Here is a 21,888-nt window from a genome sequence, read left to right as displayed (position 1 = left end):
AATGATGAAAAAAATAATAATGTTGGAAAAACAAGTAAATGAAGAATGAATTAAAATTTGGGTTAAGGACAAAATGATTGGAAGTTTTGGGGTTTGATTAAACTTTGAAATTAATCCAATTAAGCTTGGAATTAATTAATCCAATTAAGAGTTTAATTGGAGAATTGATAAATTTTGAGATTTAATTAAGCTTGAAATTAATTTAATTCATCCAATCAAGGGTTTAATTGGAGAATTGATAAGTTTTGAGACTTAATTAAGCTCGAAATTAATTTAATTCATCCAATCAAGGGTTTAATTGGAGAATTTATAAGTTTTGAGACTTAATTAAGCTTGGAAATAATCTAATTAATCCAATCAGGGGCTTAATTAGAGAATTGATAAGTTTTAGACTTAATTGGACTTTGGATTTAATTAAATTAGTGAAATCAGGGATTTAATTGAAGAAATAGCAAAGTTTGGGGTTTAATTGGGGGTCCAAATTGCGAGATTAAAATCCAAGGACTACATTAAAAAAGGCGCGCAAATGCAGGGGGCCAATTACAGTTTAAACCAGGGGTTTAATTACAAGACTTTCAAAACTGCATGGATCAAAAGGACAAATGGCTGAACGACGTCGTTTTGAAGACGTTGTTCATCTTCTTCGCCTTTAACCCAGTGACCGCTTTCTACAGTAAAGGACGCCGAACGTTGCAGCAGTAATCGTCGTCCGTTGGCTTCAGTAATGGGCGCCTTAATGGTGGTCGACCCTCAGCCTGCCGCCCGTTATCTACCCGCCGAGCCCTATATAAACCGAGCAGCACCGAAGAGCAAGAGGTTGAAAAAAAACAGAGAGAGGGAGGGGAGAACGAAAAAACCAGGAGAGGCAGAATAAAAGAAACCCATAAAACAGAGATAAAGAAAACAGTATACAGAGTAAAAACAGAGACAAAAGCAAGCAACAAACCCAGAATACCAACATTAACATCACTGTCTTCTTGATCGCCTCCTGCAAATAAAAAAAACCCCAGCATTGCCATCGTCTTCGTTCCTTCATCTCAAGAAACCGGGATAATAGGCTAGATAACCAGAAGCAAAGGAAACGCAAATCACAGAGAGAAGAACGCAAGGAAAGGTGAAAAGGGTGCCCTGCCAAGCGTGGTTCAATCACACAGAAGGAGCTTTGTCATCGTCTTCGTCGCCTTCGGCCAACCAAGGTAAGCCGCTTCCTCTGCCTTTCGTTCGGTTTCAACTTTGTCATCGTCTCCGTCGCCTTCGGCCAACCAAGGTAAGCCGTTTCCTCTGCCTTTCGTTCGGTTTCAACTTTGTCATCGTCTCCGTCGCCTTCGGCCAACCAAGGTAAGCCGTTTCCTCTGCCTTTCGTTCGGTTTCAACTTATTAGCAGCATACTGTGCAACACGCGTGGCCAGTGACCGAGCCGGGCTGGCTGGGTCTAGCCCAGCCCATGTGGGCTGAGCTGGACCCAGCCCCAAAAATAATAAAAAATATAAAAAAATATAAAAAGTATAAAAAAATAGGAGAAATAGAAAAATAGAAAAATATGTGTATGCATGATTAAAAATAATATAAATTTACTGGTTTATTCACCAACGCCAGAGTCGGGAATAAAATACTGGTTTAAGTTTATATTATTTTTATTCGTTATATTTTTTTTATTTAGAAAAAAAATATATGTGCATGTATGAAAAATAAATTTATTTTTATTAGCAACATTATTCATTTTTATTTTGGGTTACATAATACTTACCAACGCCAGAGTTGGAAGTATCCGTAGTCGAATATTCACTGGCGCCAGAGTCAGGAATATTCTAAACAAATCATCATAGTATAAGCGAATAAATGTTTAGCAATTGAAGACAAAACCAACAATGCAGTTTGCCTTAGGCAGAACGTTTAAGGGGTGATAATATCTTCCCTTTTACGTAACCAATCCCGAGCCATAGAATCTCTGTTGACCAGTTAGGGTTCCTAGTGACCATAATACTAGGTGGCGACTCCTTAAACAAGACCTTTTCCCTTTAAAGAACCAGATGCCAGAAATCTGTTCTTTTTCCATAATTCAAGAGAATTATTTTTTAGGGCCGCCGCGATGTCGGGTGCGACACATGTTATCGGATTTAATAAAAAAAATTATTCTAGATTCAATAAAATTATACATCAATAAAACACATAATAATTTTTTTGTATGAAAATTTTTTTAAATGAAAAAAACTGTGATAAGCTGAATTAAAAAAAAATAGATCATTGATAATAAAAAGGTGAATTTAAAAAAAAAAACTGAGGGATAGAAAAAGCATTAAACAAAAAAAAACAAATAATAGCTCGGATGTTACGGATTAACTCATTACTCATGAAACAATACTCATGAATTCAATTGGGTTCAAACCGACCAGTTTCGGTTCGGTTCAGTTATTTTAGAACAAAAATTGTTTTTTTCGGTTTGGCTCGGTTTTTTTGGTTTGGGTTCGGTTCGGTTTTTTCAGTTTGGGTTCGGTAAAACCAAACCGGTTGGTTTTTTAAAAATTCTAATCGGTTTAATCAGTTTTTCTTCACGGTTTGGTTTTTTCGGTTATTTCTTTTTTCAATTTTCTCTGTTTAATCGATTTTTTGATTTTTTTGCTCATTCCTATTAGATAGGGTGTACTAGGGGTGATGCGCCTTCCCCTTGCACAATTAGCCCCCTTGTCCAAACTCTCGCAAACCATAAAGTTTTCTAGTGACCATAATATTAGATGACGACTATTGAATCCTATAATCATAACTTTATGATTAAACTTAAAACTTTCTCCTCTCCCTTTAATTCCAGGAAACAGCTTTGCCATATGATGTCGTGCATGTCAAAACAAATATAATTCTAATTACTTTATTATAACAATTTTTGGTTGCATCTTTTGATGGCTAACAAACTAATTTGCTTGTGTAATTCTTTCTTTTCTTATTCATCAATTTTCCTTGACAAAAAAATAGCTTCTCTATGCCATGTGCTATATCTAATAAAAATAAAAAACAATTAGAATTAATACCATAATAAAATTGAACAATTTGAAATAAGGATAAAAAAATTATTTCTTTAATTACAAACTCTCTCTTATTAGTGTTTTTCCTTTTTTAGGTATTTTACATGAATATTTATTTTTTATAAACAAAAGTTTATCAGAATCATAAAAACAAGTTTTAATTAAAAAAAAAATGTTTTGATAATTTTGACGCAGATGTATTAAAATAATAAAAGAGTGTTAGCTGATATTACAAAAAGAACACTATAATTTTATTTAGAAACTAAGAAAAAATAAAATGGTATTTAATAGAACAAAAAAAGAGGTCAAACACTCATTCCTAGCAACATTTTTTTTAAAATAGGCAGGTAACATGTCATGCTGATATTTTTTTTAAAAGGAAATTTATGCATCATTTGTTGGTACAGATTCCTGCTACGAGAGAGGTAGTCAAAAATTGAGGTCAATGTTTTTTTGGATCTAAAAACTCATTTTCACCTAAAAATATATTATAAGCATTCTAAAAATCTCAGTAAACCAATTTCAACATTTTTAAATTAATAAAAAAAACATAAGATTAAACTAAATAAAAAAAATATCTCTCAACCATAATCTACCTTTTCCACCTATATAGAAGCTCAAAAATATCTTAATTTCACTGTTCTTATCAAGAGAAACACATTAGCACCAAATTCAAATTATTTTTTTTCTGGAGACTTGGCTATCCAATGAATTTCTCTCCTCTACTATTTTTTTATGACTCTCTACCCTCAAAAAATATCACCAGTTGAAATGCAAAACAAATAAAGTGTACGACTAAAATTCATAATCTTAACAAACAGGGATAAAAAAATGAAAAACAAAAATTTATTAGGGACCAAAATATAGTTTTTTGTGTCTCATGAACAGTAAAAGAACAAAGAAAAAAGGCTATTTTTTTTGTTTCATTATCAAATTGGTTCCTCACGGTTTCAAATTGTTTTAAGCAATAACATAAAATTTTATTTTATCAAATCAAGCATTAACTTAATATAAAAAAATTTGACACTGTAAAAACCTCATAGCAAGCAAATTAAAATGAATTATAAGGCTTGAGTCCCCGTCCACATGATATAAAAGAACTAAATTGAAAAAAAAAAGTTTAGTGACCAAAATAAAAAATGTTTCAAGGGCCATAAAACAAAAATTGGATTGCACTGTGCGAATCCATTCTGTATCTTGCTCCACGATGTTTTTTCCACCGTATTTTGTTTCTCTCTTTTACCAAAGCATTCAAAACAAATTCTCTCTTTTTACCAAAGCATTCAAAACAAACAGAGCACGATGGAATAAAAACAAGACAATTATTAAGTGCACACAAGCTGGTCCGAACACCCACGTTAAACTAAAAAAATAATAATTATCAAGTGCATTGCATGAAAGCCCAGCAAGTGGAAGCTGATAGGCTAAATTAGAGAAATGGCTGATGGGCTTGTACAGGATCAAATAGAGCAGCAAAATATGGAGTTAATATCTAAATGAAACACTGGATTTCAATGGATTATGATGGAAGTGGGACTAATTGAAACAGCCAATCCGTAACGTGTCTTCCTGTAAATGGCTGCGAAACCATAGTTATCATAACTAATCTAAAACAAAGCCTGGATTATCAGGTAAATTAGTAGGTTATTGATCAACACAACTTATTTTTCTTTTAAATTTGTTAAAATAATATATATTTTTTTAATTTTGGTATTGATCCATCCAGATCTGATCGAGTTGACTGCATTAATTAAATCAATTAAATTTTATGAGTGAATAATTTTTATTTTTAAAATTTAATCCAGACTCCAAATCACAGATCATCCATGATCCATGGAGCCTAAGGGTTAAGAATAATGATCGGGAGTGCGGTTGCTTTTCAAAATGCATTGGAAGTGCGGTTGCGGTTGCTTTTCAAAATATTTTTCGTGCTGAAATGCATCAAAATAATATTTTTTTTAATTTTTAAAAATTATTTTTAAGATCAGCACATCAAAACGATTCAAAATATATAAAATAAATTTAATTTTAACAAAAAAAAAATTTAGGAACGCTGTACTGAACCAGGCAGGATTTAAAAAGGAGAAATACAATTGTGCATGGCATATAATAATTAAAGGCAACCTTGTGGTTTAAATTTGACGCGTCTTGGAAGCAAAAAGGAGATCAAAATGTCAGACTTGGCAATTTCTTAGAAAGTATTAAAAGCATTAGATGATGTTCCAAAACAACGCGGTTTAGCTCGCTAAGAAGCATAATTTAAACGCAACCAAATTATTATTATTTTTTTAGAGGATAATAGATTAATTAATAAGTCAACATAGATTTTAGAGAGAATTGAGGCATAGTACAGCAAACAAAGCATATTCTATAAGCCATGTTGAAACATTGTCCTTATGTCCAGGAAAATGAGACTGCCGGCTACGAGGTTTGGTTTTTTAGAGGAAAAATTAAGGATGTTTGATTTCGCGGAGAAAAAATACTTTTAAAAATAATTTTTTTATTTTAAATTATAATTTTATTATTATTATTAGATCGTTATGATGTGTTAATATAAAAGATAAATTTAAAAAATATATATATTATTTTAATATATTTTCAAGATAAAAACACTTTAATAAATAACTGCTATCATAATACTATACATGCAATACGAATTAATTGAAAATAAAACAACACTAGATGTTTTTTCTCTTGGAATAATTTGTGATCGGTCGGGAAGATTTAAAACCCGTTGTTGGTTTTGGATTAAAAGAAATGATGATGATGAACATTTCTTTCCTTCCAGACAAACTCACTATGCATGCATGAAATGTAAATGAAGCTTGAGTGTTGAAAGAATGTGTTTGCCTCAATTATTGCACATATATGGACCGTCAAGTGAAATAAAAAATCTTCAGAAAAATTCTACAACTTGACTAATTAGAGATAATCTAGCTAATATATTTTTTTATATATATATAGTTTCATTGATAACAAGGGAATGGTTTAATTTGTTGCTATTATACCCTACCACTTCCTCGCAAGATCTCAATTAACTTTAAATCATTCTCAATAGGACAAAACTTATGCTTGGGTCAAGAAAAAGATAGTTTTTGGTTTTTTTTTTCCTCAAAATTAGAATAAGAAAAACGAGAGAGTGAGATTTAGTTGAGAGTTTTTAACGACAAAAGAAAAAAACATGTGATGGTTTGGATTTTAAAATATATTAAAATAATATTTTTTAAAATTTATTTTTGATATCTATATATTAAAATGATAAAAAAAATAATTTAAAACTAAAAAAAAATCAAATTTGTTTTTAAAATACGATTTAACTACAGGTGCTTTATTCTGCCTTTTCAAGTTTTCGTGTGAAGTCAACACGTTGAGTAAATGATTTCACTTCCGCTTCTTCCATGAATTAACATGCATGCAAAATGCTTTTGTTGACTCTAGGGGTAGACTTTAAAGCATAGCAGCCAGCCACCACGCCTTGCTCTCCCTTTCACATATATCTTCTTAGTTTTTTACTTAATTGCCCCTCAAAATTAATTTTCGAAAGAATTTCTTAGAAATTTAGGATCGATCCAATTATAATGCATCCTAGCTCGAGGTTCATGTCCTTTGTTACTTCGATAATTGACAATCTTGCTATGCGAAAACGGGATTTGTTGTTTTTTTAAAAGAAAAAATGAAAACAAAAAAGAATTTTAAAAAATAACACAAAAAGAAAAGGATTTTGAAAAATAACAAATGTTCCAATGTGTTTTTAAATTTATTTAAAAAATCAAGTGAATTATTTATAAAAAAAATACTTTTAATTAAGAATCTCAATCCATCTATATATATGTGCGCGCGCGCGCTCATGAAGTAAGAAATGAAAGTTTTTATCAGCTTCGAGTTATATAATTACTAATATGATAATTATTAAAAATTTATATGTTTATTAACTTTAAATCTTGTAAAAATAGTTAAAATATACATAAACTAACTTGAATATTCATATTAATAATAATAAAAAAAAAAAAAAGTCTCAGTCTTGGGAGAACGAGTGCCAAGAGGAAGGAAGCCGTCGCCTTTCGCTCATAAACAAATTAAAGAATTGCGTGAGGTTGGAGGCGACGGCTACTGGCGTGGCGGATAGAAGGATGAATTGAATTCCGTATATGAATTAAATTCTATCCAATTGAATTGTATACAAATTGAATGTATATACGTGTTCCTTTTGTATACAAATTTTATCAAAAAAAAATCTGTATTCATTTTTTGAATTGAAAAATCTATTTATTCTTTTGTAAAAAAAAAATTAAAAAAGGGGGAAGCGTTTTAACTTACATTGGGATTTTTAAATGGAAGTGTTTTTGAATTTTTTAAATAATCTTTTTTTTTAAAAAAAAAAGGTCATATTCTGCTTTAATCTTTTTATGCAATTTCTTATGCGGCCACAAACATGATGCTTGCACTTTTGCTTTTCAGAGAAAATAATTATGTTTGAAAATATGATTAAAATTATTTTTTAAAGTGTTTTTTACTTGAAAATATATTAAAATAATTTTTTTATTTTTTAAAATTTATTTATAATATTATCATATTAAAACAATTTAAAAATACTAAAAAAATAATTTAAAATAAAAAAAATTCAATGAAAAGCATATTTCAACCTCAATTCTACACAGATTCTTAGCTTGTAAACACGTTACAGGGAGGAAGATGCGTCAATGTTTTTCATGTTTGAGAAGACATATGGAAGACATTAAGGTTATGTTGTCAAAACTTTCTCATTATCTACATTAACTAAACCATGCAATAAAGCCCACATGATTTTAATATTTCCTTAAAGAAATCTAACTAAATCTTGGCTTGGTTTGGAATTAGATACGAAAATTGAAGTCAATTTGGAAGCGGTGGTGGTGATGGGGTCTGGTTTTGTGAAACCTCCGGCGGGCGAATTGTCGGGGGTGTGGTTTGAACATGTTTGGGAACGCGGTGCAAACCGTGTTTTCAAAAAATTCAATTTTTTTTTTTGCTAAAATTTAATATAGTTTGTACGTTTTGGATCATTTTGATGTGCTGATGTCAAAAATAATTTTTAAAAAATAAAAAACATTATTGGCATTCATTTCGGTACAAAAAATTATTTGAAAAGCAACCGCTACCACATTGTCGAGCACCCTCTTAGTGTGAAATTTGGAAATTGCAGGCAACCGTAATATATATTAGGTGTATCCAACTCAACTTGGTTGTTCTAGAAAACAGAACAAAGATAATTCTTTATTGTGTCAATTGGCGGTTCAATTTTCTCTTGATATGTTCGTATAAAATATGATGATAAAGAGTATTTCCATATTCTTTCTTCCCATCTCTTGAGATATATATAATTCAACCCTCTAATTTTAAGAAAAACTAATTAATTTTTTTGGTTGGTATTGAAGATGTTTGCTTTAATGTTTTTTATTTTAAAAAATAGCTTCTTTTCTCTTAAATCCTTTGATGTTTTCTTCTTAATTTTAAAACAAATTAAATTAAAAATAACATAATATGAGTGAAAATGATTAAGTTGATATTTAAGAATATAAGAACAAATTGATCGGGATAATGGTATTTATACGCACTTATGTAGACTACATTATTTGATCAACGATGACACTCAAAATAAACATAAAAGACAAATGATTTATAATTGATGAAGTGAAAATTAATTGTTGGGACATGTGATATATGTATTCATGGAAAGAAGCATATATGGCCGATATATCATTTTTGATTGGTTTGATCAATTGCGGCGACTAGATACTCCGCGGGCCGATCCAAGATTTTTAAGCGCTTCAAAGGGATATTGAGACGATGATTGTGTTTTTAAATAAACAAGAAAAACTTGATATTAGAGTTATTAACTTGATTAAATTTAATAATATCATGTAATTTAATAATTTGATTTAAATTATAAGTAATTATAACAAATAAATTATAAAAAAATGACAACAATTAACTAAAACAAATACGTGGAAGGAGAAGAAAAAAAAGGTCACCGGAGATTCATCGTCACTCAGTTGTGGATGCTCATCACAAAAAAGTTTGTTGAGACAGTTCAAACCCGACTATAAAAGTTTGGATGACAACATGAGAAGAAACTGCATGGGCCACTAGAAAAACATCTCATAAAACCAAACCAAACCAAACAAAATGAAATGAAATGAGCATTCTTCTATATTAAATCAATCAATTCTATTTAATTCAAGAATAAAATTTATTTTAAAAAATAAATTCAACAAAGAATGACACATATAAAAACTCGAGGTAACCCAATTCAATAAAAAAAAGAATGATAAAACCAAGGTAATAGAAACCAGGAAAAAAAAACAGATCTCAATCACTAATTTAATAAATATTGAAGGATGAATTCAAAAAAACATCAACTTAAAAAACAATATAAAAAAACCAAAACAATCCTGCGCAAACCTCATGAAGTTGTGTTAATTTTCAAAGCTTTCAACCTGTGAAATTTTAGACATGAGCTTAACCAAGCTAATTAAATGTTAGAAAATGAAATCAAGTAAAAAAATATCAATCTTGAAAATCTTGCAAAGAAAAAAAAACAACAATAAAAAGAATGAGGATGAAATCTAATAGGAGAAAAATTAATGGAAGGTGAAATAAAGAAAAGATACAATTCTAAAAATTATCTCAGATTATAAAATATAGCAATTAAAAAAATAAAGACTAAATTCGACAAAGAAAAAAATGAATGAGGAAGAAACCGAAACAAAAATATAATTAAATGAATTATCTAAAAAATAACCAAAAACAAGGACTAAATAAGAGAGAGAGAGAGAGAGAGAGAGAGAGAGAGAGAGAGAGAGAGAGAGAGAGAGAGAGAGAGAGAGAGAGAGAGAGGTTTGAGGGCTAATATGAAGAATCAAGGAGCAGAGCTCAACACATAAAGGAAGAAAGAGGAAAGAAATATATATATAAAAAAAAAAAAGGACTCTGGCACCAAACTGGAGTTCATCTTAGTGCATGTGCCATAAATTTTTTAATTATTATTTCTTTTCATCTTTGGAAAGACCAAACTATCCCCAACCCAACACAATAACAACAAAAAGACCAATTGCATAATGAGTAAAATACCCTTTAACCCTAGGCTCAAGAATATAAATTCAAAGGGCAAATAGGTCTTTTTAATGTGCTTTTAAAAATTAAAGACGAAAGCACTCATTGTCAATTTAATTTTGTTCCTATTCCAAGGGTAATATGGTTATTATTCAGTACATAATCAAACAAAAATACAAAAATACCCCTTCATGGCAACCTAACAATTTCTTACTTTTAAGAGCATCGATGTAATTTTACTGTGCAAGAAAAAAGTGAATTTTTTATCTTGTCCCTAATCAATCTCAAAATGCCAAAATAGTCTCATTGCAAAGACAATCATATTCCCAACCATTAGCCTTCACGCTTTTTCTCAAGGGCAAGATGGTAAATTCATGATTCTCATCTATAGAGCAATATGTCTAGGGGAATATTTTTTTATTTAATCAAATGATAATAAAAATAGATATTAAATAATATGTAAGGCTACGCATATTAGAAATATCATCTAAAAATAAATATTTTTTATTTTAAAAAATATAGTTCATCTATACAAAAGATAAAAAAAAATCATAAATAAATCAAAAAAATCTTTTCAAAAATTAAACGCATAACAAAAAATTCACCATCATTTAAAAGAGGCTCTCTAAACAAAATAAAAGAGAAGAGGGGTATTAATGTAAATATAATTAAGTTTTTAAAACAAATAAAAAAAGAAGCATTAATTGAAATAAAGAAATGAGGAAAAAAAAAGGCCAAGCACTAGCCTATTTAATCAGGGCCCGTGCGACTGGATCCTTTTTTTAACTGCACTTAGGGTGGATGACATGTTGCCCGTCCTATTTTTTTTAAGAACAAATCAGACGACGCGTCACCGATGATAAATCTATTCATGACCTCAAAAAACCTTCCCACAAACCATATTCATCCCGAAATCAAAAATCAACCCTAGCTGAGATCTATTTTTTCATGAACTTTCAAGGAACAAAAACATCTAATATGAACTCTCCTAATCAAATGGAACAATTTGACACAAATATTATCTATTTTGGTGGTCTAAATAGTTGTCAACGACGTGTTTCTTTTTTTATCGTCAGAATCCAGCGATCTCTCTCTCTCTCTCTCCTCTCCCAATCAAGGACAAAAAAATAACAAAAATGAGATTTTGTACCAAAATAGAATTGGAAAAATGTTGATGGATCGAAATTGTATAATTTGCGTGATTGTTTACTTTTAAAAAAAAGCACATAGGTATTGGTGAAATTATATTATCGGGCAAGGAGAAGGAAAAAAGTAATTAGGGGAATTATTCCCGTTGTTAGATGTACCTTTTCAGGCAAGAAAAAGAAAAAAAGCACATAGATCAAACTCTCCTCGTAAAATGGAACTCACAAACACAAAAATCAATCATTTTATGGTTGGAATCGTCGGCAACAATGAATTTCTCTCTCTTTCTTGGAATCTAGTGACCCTTTCTCTTTTCTCTAACAAAAAACAAACTGAAAAATAAGAAAAATAAATTTTGACACCAAAATTAAATTTAGAAAAACTAAAGGAACGGATTAGCTAATAGTTAAAAAAATAAGGGACCAAAATGAACTTTTCAATCAAAACTTTAAGGAACCATATATTTTACTTGCTCTTCGCGTTTTAGCTATCTGCCTTTTAATTTAAATATTTTTTAAAAAAATTTGTGATTGAGTGGTAATTTAAATTTTTAAAAAATTATTTGTGTAAAGAAAAAATTCAAAAAAAAAAAGAGAGAATTTAAATAAAAAATTCACTGTTACGAACCAAATGATGATACCACTTGGTACCATATAATACCATAAATACCCTTTCTCTCTATATATATCTCTCGTCATGGTCCCCCCCCCCCCCCCCCCTCCCCCCCCTTCTCTTTTATCCCCCCCTGCAACACTCTTCTTCTATAGCCGCCCCAGCTCTATCAGTCAAATCCCTCGTTTACTGTATATACCCCACGCCTCCCCCCTCCTTGTTGTATAAAACCACCCCCTCCTCTCTCTCATTTTCATGCCTTCTTCCTTTCAAAAACAAAAGAAAAATTAACAAAACCCACGACGAGTTTTTCCCTTTAATTAATGGCACCGAGAGAGAAAACCGCGCCCGGTAAAGTTAACGGCGGCACGTGTGGTGGTGCTGGTGGAGGAGGCAAGGAGGTGCATTTTAGAGGTGTGAGAAAGAGGCCATGGGGAAGATACGCCGCCGAGATAAGAGACCCTGGCAAGAAGAGCCGGGTTTGGCTTGGCACTTTCGACACCGCAGAGGAAGCCGCACGTGCCTACGATGCTGCCGCACGTGAGTTCCGTGGTTCTAAGGCGAAAACCAACTTTGCTTACCCATCATACGAGAATGTCAGGAAAAACACTATCTCTGTGGACAGCAACCATAAAGCATCTAACAAGAATAACAGTTGCGGCGGCGGCGGCGGCGGCGGCAATAGTAATAACAATCAGAGTCCAAGTCAAAGCAGTACCGTGGAGTTTTCCAGCAGTGATACACCGTTGGATCTTAATCTCGGTCCTGCTGTATCCACCGTGAGATTGCCGTTTCAGCCGATGGTGATGAATCATCAGCAGGTGATTTATTTTGATGCAGTGATGAAGAGTCAGTGCCAAAAGACGGTTTTTGATAATGGGTATCATCATCATCATCATCCTAACCAGCCGATGGGTTTTTCTTGTGGTGGAATCCAAAGTGATTCTGATTCATCATCTATCGTCTTTGATTTGAATCATCAAGATATCAAGACGCCAAGAAGTTCTGTTGATCTTGATCTTAATCTTAACCTTCCTCCCCCACCGGAGATTGCATGATTTTTCAGAAATTTATTTGCCTTTTTATTCTTACATTAGAAAAGATTAGAGATCAAGAGCCCCCAAAAAGAGAGGTTTATCGCGTGATCTGTTAGTTTTTTTTCTTACTTTCACGAATGTGGATACGTATTAGCAGATCTCTTTTTGCAGCAGGAAGAAATTCTGTTTCTTTCCTGTTGTTTGATATCACTGTATTCCTTTTTTATTTAATGTTTTTTAATCAATGGATTATAAACTTAATTTCCCCCGCTTCTTTTTTTTCTTTTGACGACGATTTATTTTCCTGGTCGCCGGGATTTGGAAGGAGGTACCTCGGCCGTGTTTCTGTCAGTACGGACAGCACACGAGTACGGGTTTCTGTCGTTGAGATTTTGTTTGTTTATGGTGTAAATAATGAAATTATTTTAAAGAATTTTTATTACATATTAAAAAAATAAGATTAGTATGATATGGAATAATAATTAATAAAAAAATGATATATATATATATATATATATATATATATATATATATATATATTGAGCGTGTTACATTATATCTATATTTTAAAAACTTTTTATTTATTGAAATTATAATTTTTTAAATATTTAGAATTAATTGTTTAATATTTAAATTTTTTTCAACCTCTGTAACTTTTTAATTCCTTAACAATTTTTTTATTATTTTTATTATTGTAATAACTTTTTAATTTTTTAATTTATATTTTGCTATATATTAACGGTTTATATATATTATGCACTTTTATAGTTAAAAAGTGCTGAAAAAATTATAATATTTTTTTTTTTATGTTTTCAAGGTTATAATTTCTTTTGACTATTTTTATAACTTTTATTTTTAGAAGAGAAACTTATTAAATTCTAAAATATATTTTTATATTGAAAAAATATTTTTAAAAACAGTATCTATACACATCAATTATCAAGTTATATTTTGTTTCAGCTCTTGATTGTATTTTGCATGGGCAAATAGCATAAGTTGATCAGTGATATTAGTAATTCCATTACCCGCTGCCACGTGGCTTTGTCTTCAGTACGAAAGGTAATTGGGACAAGTGTCATCATCATAGCTACTGGGTTAGAGTAATACGGTAGTCTTTAAGAATTTGTTTTGATAGGTTGCTATCCTTGGTTTTGTAAGAAAAACTGAATTGATGTAATACCTACTGTCCTAATGTTAAAGAATATCATTATTTAAAATTATATAATAGGTAAGTTTATGTTCCTATGATTTTAGGTTTGAGTTTTATCTAAAAACTTATATGGTTATTAACTTTAGGATCCGTGGGATTAGTCGAGATACATACAAGCTGATCTGAATAATATTAATAAAAAACAAAAAAAAATCATTATTTAAAAACATTTTTTGTTGTTTATATTTATTTGCTTTTTGCAGATAATGAAAGCGATTGATTTACAACTTTGCTTGTCATGCAACTAAGCAATGCTGTCAATCAATTCTTTCACGAATTACTTTATTTCCCAAACTTGTTTTTTTTTTTAAATTTACATATCATAATTATTGAAAAATAAAAAAAATATTTTTTAATATTTTTTTAAATAAAACATGCTAAAAAACAGAAACTAATTTCGAAATGATGTTTTAAATTGGTGATAGATATTAGATTTAAAAGTGAGTGATCTGATTATCAAAATATATATACACATGCAAGGGTGTATGGTGACCTATGAGTAAAAGTAAAGTAATAAGCTTTTTTATGGTATTAACGTAAAGGTTTTATTGTTACTATCACAAGTAATGAAAATAGGAAGTTAAAAAATGAAATTGCCTATATGCTTTTATGGGAACCCCAAATTTTAACAGGTAATTAGTTTAATTGAACAATAAGATTTGGACTTCATTTTCAATTTCATGATTACCATTCTTGACAAAGAGGATGAAACGATTACGTAGAAGGGATATTACCAGAAAATTGACAAATATAAATAAAAATATTGATAAAATATTTTTGTTGGTAGATTGCAGTAAATTTTACCGATGAAAATATTTTCTCGATATATACCAAGAGAATTAATTACAGTGAAAAAAAATTAAAAAAAAGCTAAAACGTATGATGATGTGTTATTTATACCAACAGAATTACCGATGATATTAATATCATCGGTAAAATCCGTCCGTACACTCATTGGTAAACTGTTTACTTCTTTCTGGTACTGTTCATCATGTCAATTACAAAGGGATCACTGATGGAAAATTCTGTCACTTTTTTCCAGAGAGCTCTAGAACTATTCACTTTCCAATTGCACTGTTAATTATTATTATTTATAGAAGAAATAACCGACGAATTAAAAAGTCATTGGTGTTATTTGGCGGGTTCCTGAAATTTTTTTAATAAATTGAATATTTAAATTAAATATTACAGACAAAATCACCGACAGATTGAAAAGTTATCGGTGATATTTGGTGGTTTCTAAAAATTTTCTATTAAATTAAGAATTTAAATTAAATATTATAAACGGAATCATAGACGGAATGATTAAAAATATTAATATATAATTATCCGTCAGTAAAATCATCGGTAAAATACTCCAATAAAAAGACTAAAATCACTCATTTCACAACAGACGAGCCTCTTCTTCTTCTTCTTCTTCTTATGCAAAAAACATCAACATCCCTTTTTTTCTTTCTCTTCTCTTCTCTCATCTCCTCTCCTCAACTCCTTTTCTTCTCCTTCATGCTCATGTATGTCTTCTTCTCTTTTCTTCTTTTCTCTTCTCAATTTTTTTTAATTAATATACTTTATGAATTTGTTTTTTTTCTCTTCTCAGCTTCACTCGCAACTACATTAACGTAAGATTTTTCTTTTTTCTTCTATTTTTTATGTTTTTTCATTATATTTGTTTTTTATTTTATTTTTAAAATTTGTTTGTTCTTAATAATTGTATGAATATTGTTGTAGGATTTTTTTTTAATATGAGATCAATTTTTAGTTGATTTATTTATAGGATTTTTAAATTTTTAGCAATCAGAACTTCATTCTTTTCACATGAAATTATTTTTAGTTGATTTATTTATTTGTTGTTGTTGTTGTTTATTTTTTTTGTATTATTTATTTGTTGTAAATTTGTTTGAGTTGATTTTTTTTCCAAGCAACTCAGCTATGAGTAGTATGGAGTGTTGGTTTATATTAATTTAATTATTTACTAGTTTTATTAAATAAATTTTTTTTTAAAATATTTTTAAATAATCACCGATGGAATTTCATACGGTATTTTTTTTTATTATATGATAAGCTTCCTGAGGGAAATACTAACGGAATAAAACGAATACTTTTTTTTAGCGTGCTTTTCCCGGTAGTAAATTCATTGGTAATAATATTTTTTTTATTACCAACGAACTTACCAACAAAACAAATTACTAACATAGCATTTCTGTCTATTATTCTCTCGGTATATTAATTGTCAATGAGATGATAGTACAAACACCAATAAAAAATTCCATTGATAAATATAAAAATTATAGCGGCGAGGTTTGGTTGTGTTGGACAAATGATTTAAGCCCATTGTTTTCTTTTCTAACCTTTTAAAAAAAATAGTCTCTTTAAAAAGGGTGAGGAGATGTAGTAATCATGCTGTATAGAGAGCATATCTTTTTTGACCAAAATGAAAAACTTTGGAATTGAAACAATTATATAGGATTATCGTGATATTCCCTTTTGCCACATTATATTTTGAAAGTTTTTTTTTATTTAAAAATATATAATTTTTTTTTTAATTTTTTTGTTTTTCACATTAAAACTACAAAAAAAAAAACATTAAAAGAATATTAATTTAATATTTTTCTTTATATCAAACACATTTTCAAAACATACCTAAACACATTTTCAACACAAAAACAAACGGTGTTGAAGTGTTTTTTACGGAAATCTAAGTATGCACACACAATAATTACATAGAAAAAATATTCATATGCTGAAAACAAGCAAGTTCTTTGAAAAACTATGGATAAATATTGATGTCTGTGTAGAATCCTTTTGTAACTTGTAGTGGGTGAACTTGGGGATCATCTTTTTTCTGTCATCATTGTTCAAATTTTGATTAGGATATGAGAACTGAAAATCTCATAAATCCTATATGATCTTAGCACACGATAGCTTTCCTTTGATAAATTGGAAATATGGATGCAAAAATCGTAATTTGAAAAGGAGAAATCAAACACGGCGAAAGAAAAAAAAAACAAGAAGAATAATAAGTTCTTGAAAAGGAAAACCGTACTCCTCAGCTCCTCTGCAAAAGATTTGTTTTTTTGTCAAAGATTTTTTCTTTTTTTTCAAAGATTTGTAGGGCAAGCTTTCAAAATCTTTGTGTTATAGTTTTGAAATCGGTTTTGCCTGATGAGTTGACTGGGCCAGGTTTTAAAAAAATCAAAATCTAGGGTGATTTGGTTAAAAATTCAGTTACAACCCGTTAATTTTTGTTTTTTTACTAAAACGATGTCGTTTTAATTTTTTAAAAAAATCAGAATTTACCTGGGCGATCCGGTGACGCGGTCAAAACCCGAAACTCGGGCCTTGAACCGGCTGGGTTTAAAAACTCGGCTTTCTATACATTAAGTGTTTTTTTTTTTTTCTATTTGATTTCTAGATTTTTATTTTATTTTATTTGAGTGTTTTTCATTAATTTGATGTTTAGTTTTTTATTTCAGTGCCTTCCCTGAGTTGTTTTGATATATATATATATATATATATTATTTAAGTGTTTGTTGTTAATGTAGTATATTTAGGCATGTTTATGAAACATTTGTTTCAAAAGTATTTTTAAAAAAAATTAATTTTTTTAAATTTTTTTTATTTACTTCAATTTAATATTATTTTGGTGTTTTTATAACATTTTGATGGATTAATGTCAAAAATAATTTGTAAAAAATAAAAAAAATATTATTTTAATATATATATTTTTAAAAAAATTACTTTAAAAATAACAACAACAACACTCCAACCTTTTAATGCTTAATATATCGGTTATTTTATGAATTGCTGTCAGAGTGGGATTTGAAAAAACAAATAGCGAGAAATGTAGAAAATTAAGAATTAAAAGAAAAACATTAAAATAATGTCAGAGAGCATTCATCAATCCACATCAGTGGATAAAAAGTAGGTGTCCGAGAGAGCGTTCCATGTTGACTGGGCACGTAAATCTCGAGATTCGTGACAGGATCGCACGTGTCACAGTGCCGTCCGATCTATCAAGAGTTGTGTAGGCGAAAACATTTACATTTAAAACGCGAAAAAGTAGGGCAAGGAGACAAAAGACCCACGTGGACGCCAGCGCTTGAAGCGGAAGCCGGGAGGCGCGGCTGCCTGCTTCCTCGTCCTTCCCTTTCTTCTATTCCCGTGTTGGTAATGGACTTTCCAATATTACAAGTCTTATTTTAATATCACGTCACGCTAACCCTTTTTTTTTTTTTTTTAAATTTAATGTAGGTGTTCGAGCCAGCTTGTGCACACCTCGACTAATCTCACGGGCCCTGAAGTTAACGACCATGTAAGCCTGCAGTAGCCATCATATGAGCAACCACATGGTTCGAACCTGAGACTACAGAGGAAGCAAATTTCTTGATCCCAAGCTCTTACCACTGGGCCACCACCTAGATGGTTACGTCACGCTAACTTTAACCTCACGGGTGAACACCACCGAATTTTGTGTCTAGAATAACTAATTGCAAGGTTTTATGTAGTGGAGGCTTTGTGTGCATCGATGATCATTTGTTAATGGTAATTTATGATTTAAGTGTGTGTTTTTTATTGTGATATATTATATATTTTAAGAGTTTTTTTAATTAAAATAATATATATTTTAATTTTTTTATATTAGCAAATCAAAATCATTCAAAAACACATAAAAATATTAATTTAATTTTATTTAAATAAAAATTATTTTAAAAATCAAGCTATAACACAAGAACAAACGCTCCATGAATCATTAACTTTTTAAAAAAGTTTGTTGCATACTATTTTTTACTCAAGCTGATATTAGATACATATGGGCGTGATAAAAATTAAATGAAAAAATAAAATATTTATATATAAGTATGATGGGTATGGCGGCATGCATGGAGGCAGAAATATCACCATGCATGGGCCACAACAGACATATATAAGTGGTTGGGGAAATGCATGCATGGAAGCATATACCATAGCAATCTGGATTCTTGTGAATAGTTTAATGTAAGTACGGCGCAAGGCAAGGCGACGAATCCGATAACGACAGACAGGTTGAGCGCCGGCGGGGCGTGTTTACGTTAAAGTTGTTTTAAACACGGGGTCCCATTTATCACTACCACCATCAGAGACGGCAGATTGCCTAGTGATACGCCACGTTTCACGCAAATAAAAAAATATTAGAAAAAGAAAGCAAGCAACCGCCAAAATAATAAAAAACTTGAAATTAAAAAAAAGAAGAAGCCTTCACCACTTATTACTATTAAGATACAATAAAATAAGAAGGATTAGGTTTGGGGCGGCTACTGGGTTGCCGCCTTTTTAAGTGGACTTTTTTGTTTTTGTTGCCTAACGAGGCTACACCTCCTCTATCCCTTGTTTTACCAACCTATCTGGGTTCTACAAGGCTCCACCACGCCGCTGCAACGGCCGCCGTTGTGAATCTGGGAGCGGTTCATGCTTTCTTGGGCTAGAAAATGTAGACACCGAACGTAGAAAGTAGCTGAATTGAATTGCAGCTACTAATTATTAGTCAAAAAAGAAAGGAATCGCAGACACATCCACAATCAAGCAAGACTTCACTCATTTGGCATCATGGGCAGCCGTGAGTGCATGCTGCCTATAATTAACCTAATAGTTTAGAGTTGATTCAACAAAAGATTAAGAGCATCGTCAACCAAAAATATGCGCTGAATGATGACAGAGACTAGCTGCAGATCACTAAGAACGAAAGACTTGTGTGGGACTGTGGGTGCTCAAACTTTGTGCTTCCGTTTATTATTATTTGTTTGTCGAATGGGAAGTGTATTTTAATTATCATTGTAAAGCAGAGGGTGTGATACGAATCTTTAGGCGGAAAGGTGGACGATTGAGAGAAGAACAAAAAAAACAAAACAGCAAGGATCGAATGAAAGGAAGCAGTTGCATCCATCAAGAGGGTTATTAAACATGTATTGACTGATTTCATTGTTTTTTAAAATATATTTTTTATATATTTAAATAATGTTTTTTATTTTTTAAAATTTGTTTTTAATATTAATACATCAAAATAATTTAAAAATATTAAAAAAATTATTATTATTTTTTAAATTTAATATAATGACAGTTCACTCAAACGAGATCTAAATGATTCATTTCAATCAAATATAAAAAAAATTTCTGATCAAATCGTAACCGTTGAAATTTAGTAAGAATTGGTTGACTAGACGGATTGATCCAAGTATAAAAACAATTATAAAAAGAAAATAAAAAGATGGTTGAACTTCAAGACTCAAGTCAAAGCCTTGATAGATATAAATGGGCCGTTTAAGATTATAGTACCGATTGTTTTTCAAAGTTTTTTTAATTAAAAATGAATAAATTTTTTTAAAAAAATTTATTCTTGATATCATCACATTAAAACGATTCGAGAACATTAAAAAAATACTAAATTTTAACAAATTTCTGTTTGTTCCGCACTCCCAAACAACTCGAAATAATTTCAAAGAAATGACTAGTTCAAGAAATTACTTCAATTTTTTCTTTTTCTGGTGATACCCAAAAAAAAATTAGGATTGCTTGAATTATCTGAATTAAATATTTTTTGTTTTATACATTCTTAAAATTTATAGACTTGTAATTTTTCTTGGATCTAATTTTAGCTAGTAAAAACTCTCCCCGAGCCTAATTTTGGCTAAGTAATTATAACTCTTTTAGATCATAGGCGAAAAGGAATTTAATGAGTAATGGGTAAAGTTTTTGGATCAACCAATGTGAATTAGGTGATCTGATTGGGTAATTTTAATAGAGAAAAAAAAAAGCTCAAGAAATAAAAGAAATTGTAAATCTTAAACCTAATTACTCGAATGTTAAAATTTTTTTTGCAGAATATTTTCTTTTGGTGATGTTTAAATTGAAGAATTAATTAACACTTAGTCCCTATGGTTTCTATTAATTAATCAATTAATAATTAATTTAGTCCCTGTAGAGCTGAAAATAGTTAAATTACTCATTTGGTCAAGTTGATCATCCTTAATTTAGCGTTTTTAGTTCCAAACCTTCTTTTCTAATTAATTTTTCCATCTTGTCCACTCTTCCTTTTCTATTTCTTGGAGAATAAAAAAAAAATTAAAAAATAGCGTGGAATTTAATAAAGGACTAAGCTACAAGTGGGCTTCAAGGGGGTGTGATAATAAGTCTTGAAACTACAAGGATTAACTAATTAATTATGCAAAACTTTATATAGGGACTAAAATTGAAATCGCTGTGTTTTTGGTTAAATACTGCAAATTTATTTGTCGAGTTATCTTTTCGTATTGGCCCACTAAGTTATTTGTACCTTTTCAACCATATCAATATTTGACAAATGCTCTCAATATCCTTACATCATGAAATAATGAAATAGTTTACATATCTAAGTCAATCAAATCAAATTTTTATTCAACATGAAAAAAATTTCAATTCATAAAAAAAAAAAAAAGATATTATCATTAAAATCAACTTAAGAGTAAATTTTAAAATCTTTTTACTTGATTTTGTTTTTTACTTGAATTTAAAGTAAGAATTATTTTAAAATGATAAAATTAACTTGACAGATTCAAATACAACCCAAATACCAAATAAAAATAATTATAATTTGACTTTTAAAAAAATCAAGATAATATTTTTTTTAATATTAAGACGATAATATATTGAATCAATCTTGATTTTATGGCTTAACTAATCATCCTTGTGACCTAGATCATGGAGTTATGGACTCCATTAAAAGGGTGTTTGAGAGTGAGTTTTAACCTGTTTTTCATCAAAA

The 21,888-nt window shown here is 30.0% G+C and overlaps 1 protein-coding gene and 1 long non-coding RNA gene across 2 annotated transcripts; one reads left to right on the top strand and one right to left on the bottom strand.

Moving 5' to 3' along the window:
* Positions 1–490: 490 nt before the first annotated feature.
* LOC112329135 (uncharacterized) lies at positions 491–1,276 on the bottom strand. Its single transcript, XR_002984611.1, has 2 exons — positions 960–1,276; positions 491–783 (listed from the first exon to the last, which is right to left on the bottom strand). It is a non-coding gene; the product is annotated as an uncharacterized LOC112329135 (long non-coding RNA).
* A 10,723-nt stretch (positions 1,277–11,999) lies between these two features.
* LOC18103058 (ethylene-responsive transcription factor 11) lies at positions 12,000–13,169 on the top strand. Its single transcript, XM_006377335.3, has one exon. It carries the CDS (start codon positions 12,191–12,193, stop codon positions 12,923–12,925), a length of 735 nt encoding a protein of 244 aa, XP_006377397.3. The 5' UTR covers positions 12,000–12,190; the 3' UTR covers positions 12,926–13,169.
* Positions 13,170–21,888: the final 8,719 nt, after the last annotated feature.

This window comes from Populus trichocarpa, chromosome 11 (assembly GCF_000002775.5).
Source record: "Populus trichocarpa isolate Nisqually-1 chromosome 11, P.trichocarpa_v4.1, whole genome shotgun sequence".
In the NCBI taxonomy this organism is placed as follows: Eukaryota; Viridiplantae; Streptophyta; class Magnoliopsida; order Malpighiales; family Salicaceae; genus Populus; species Populus trichocarpa.
This window is presented reverse-complemented; position numbering and strand designations above follow the sequence as displayed.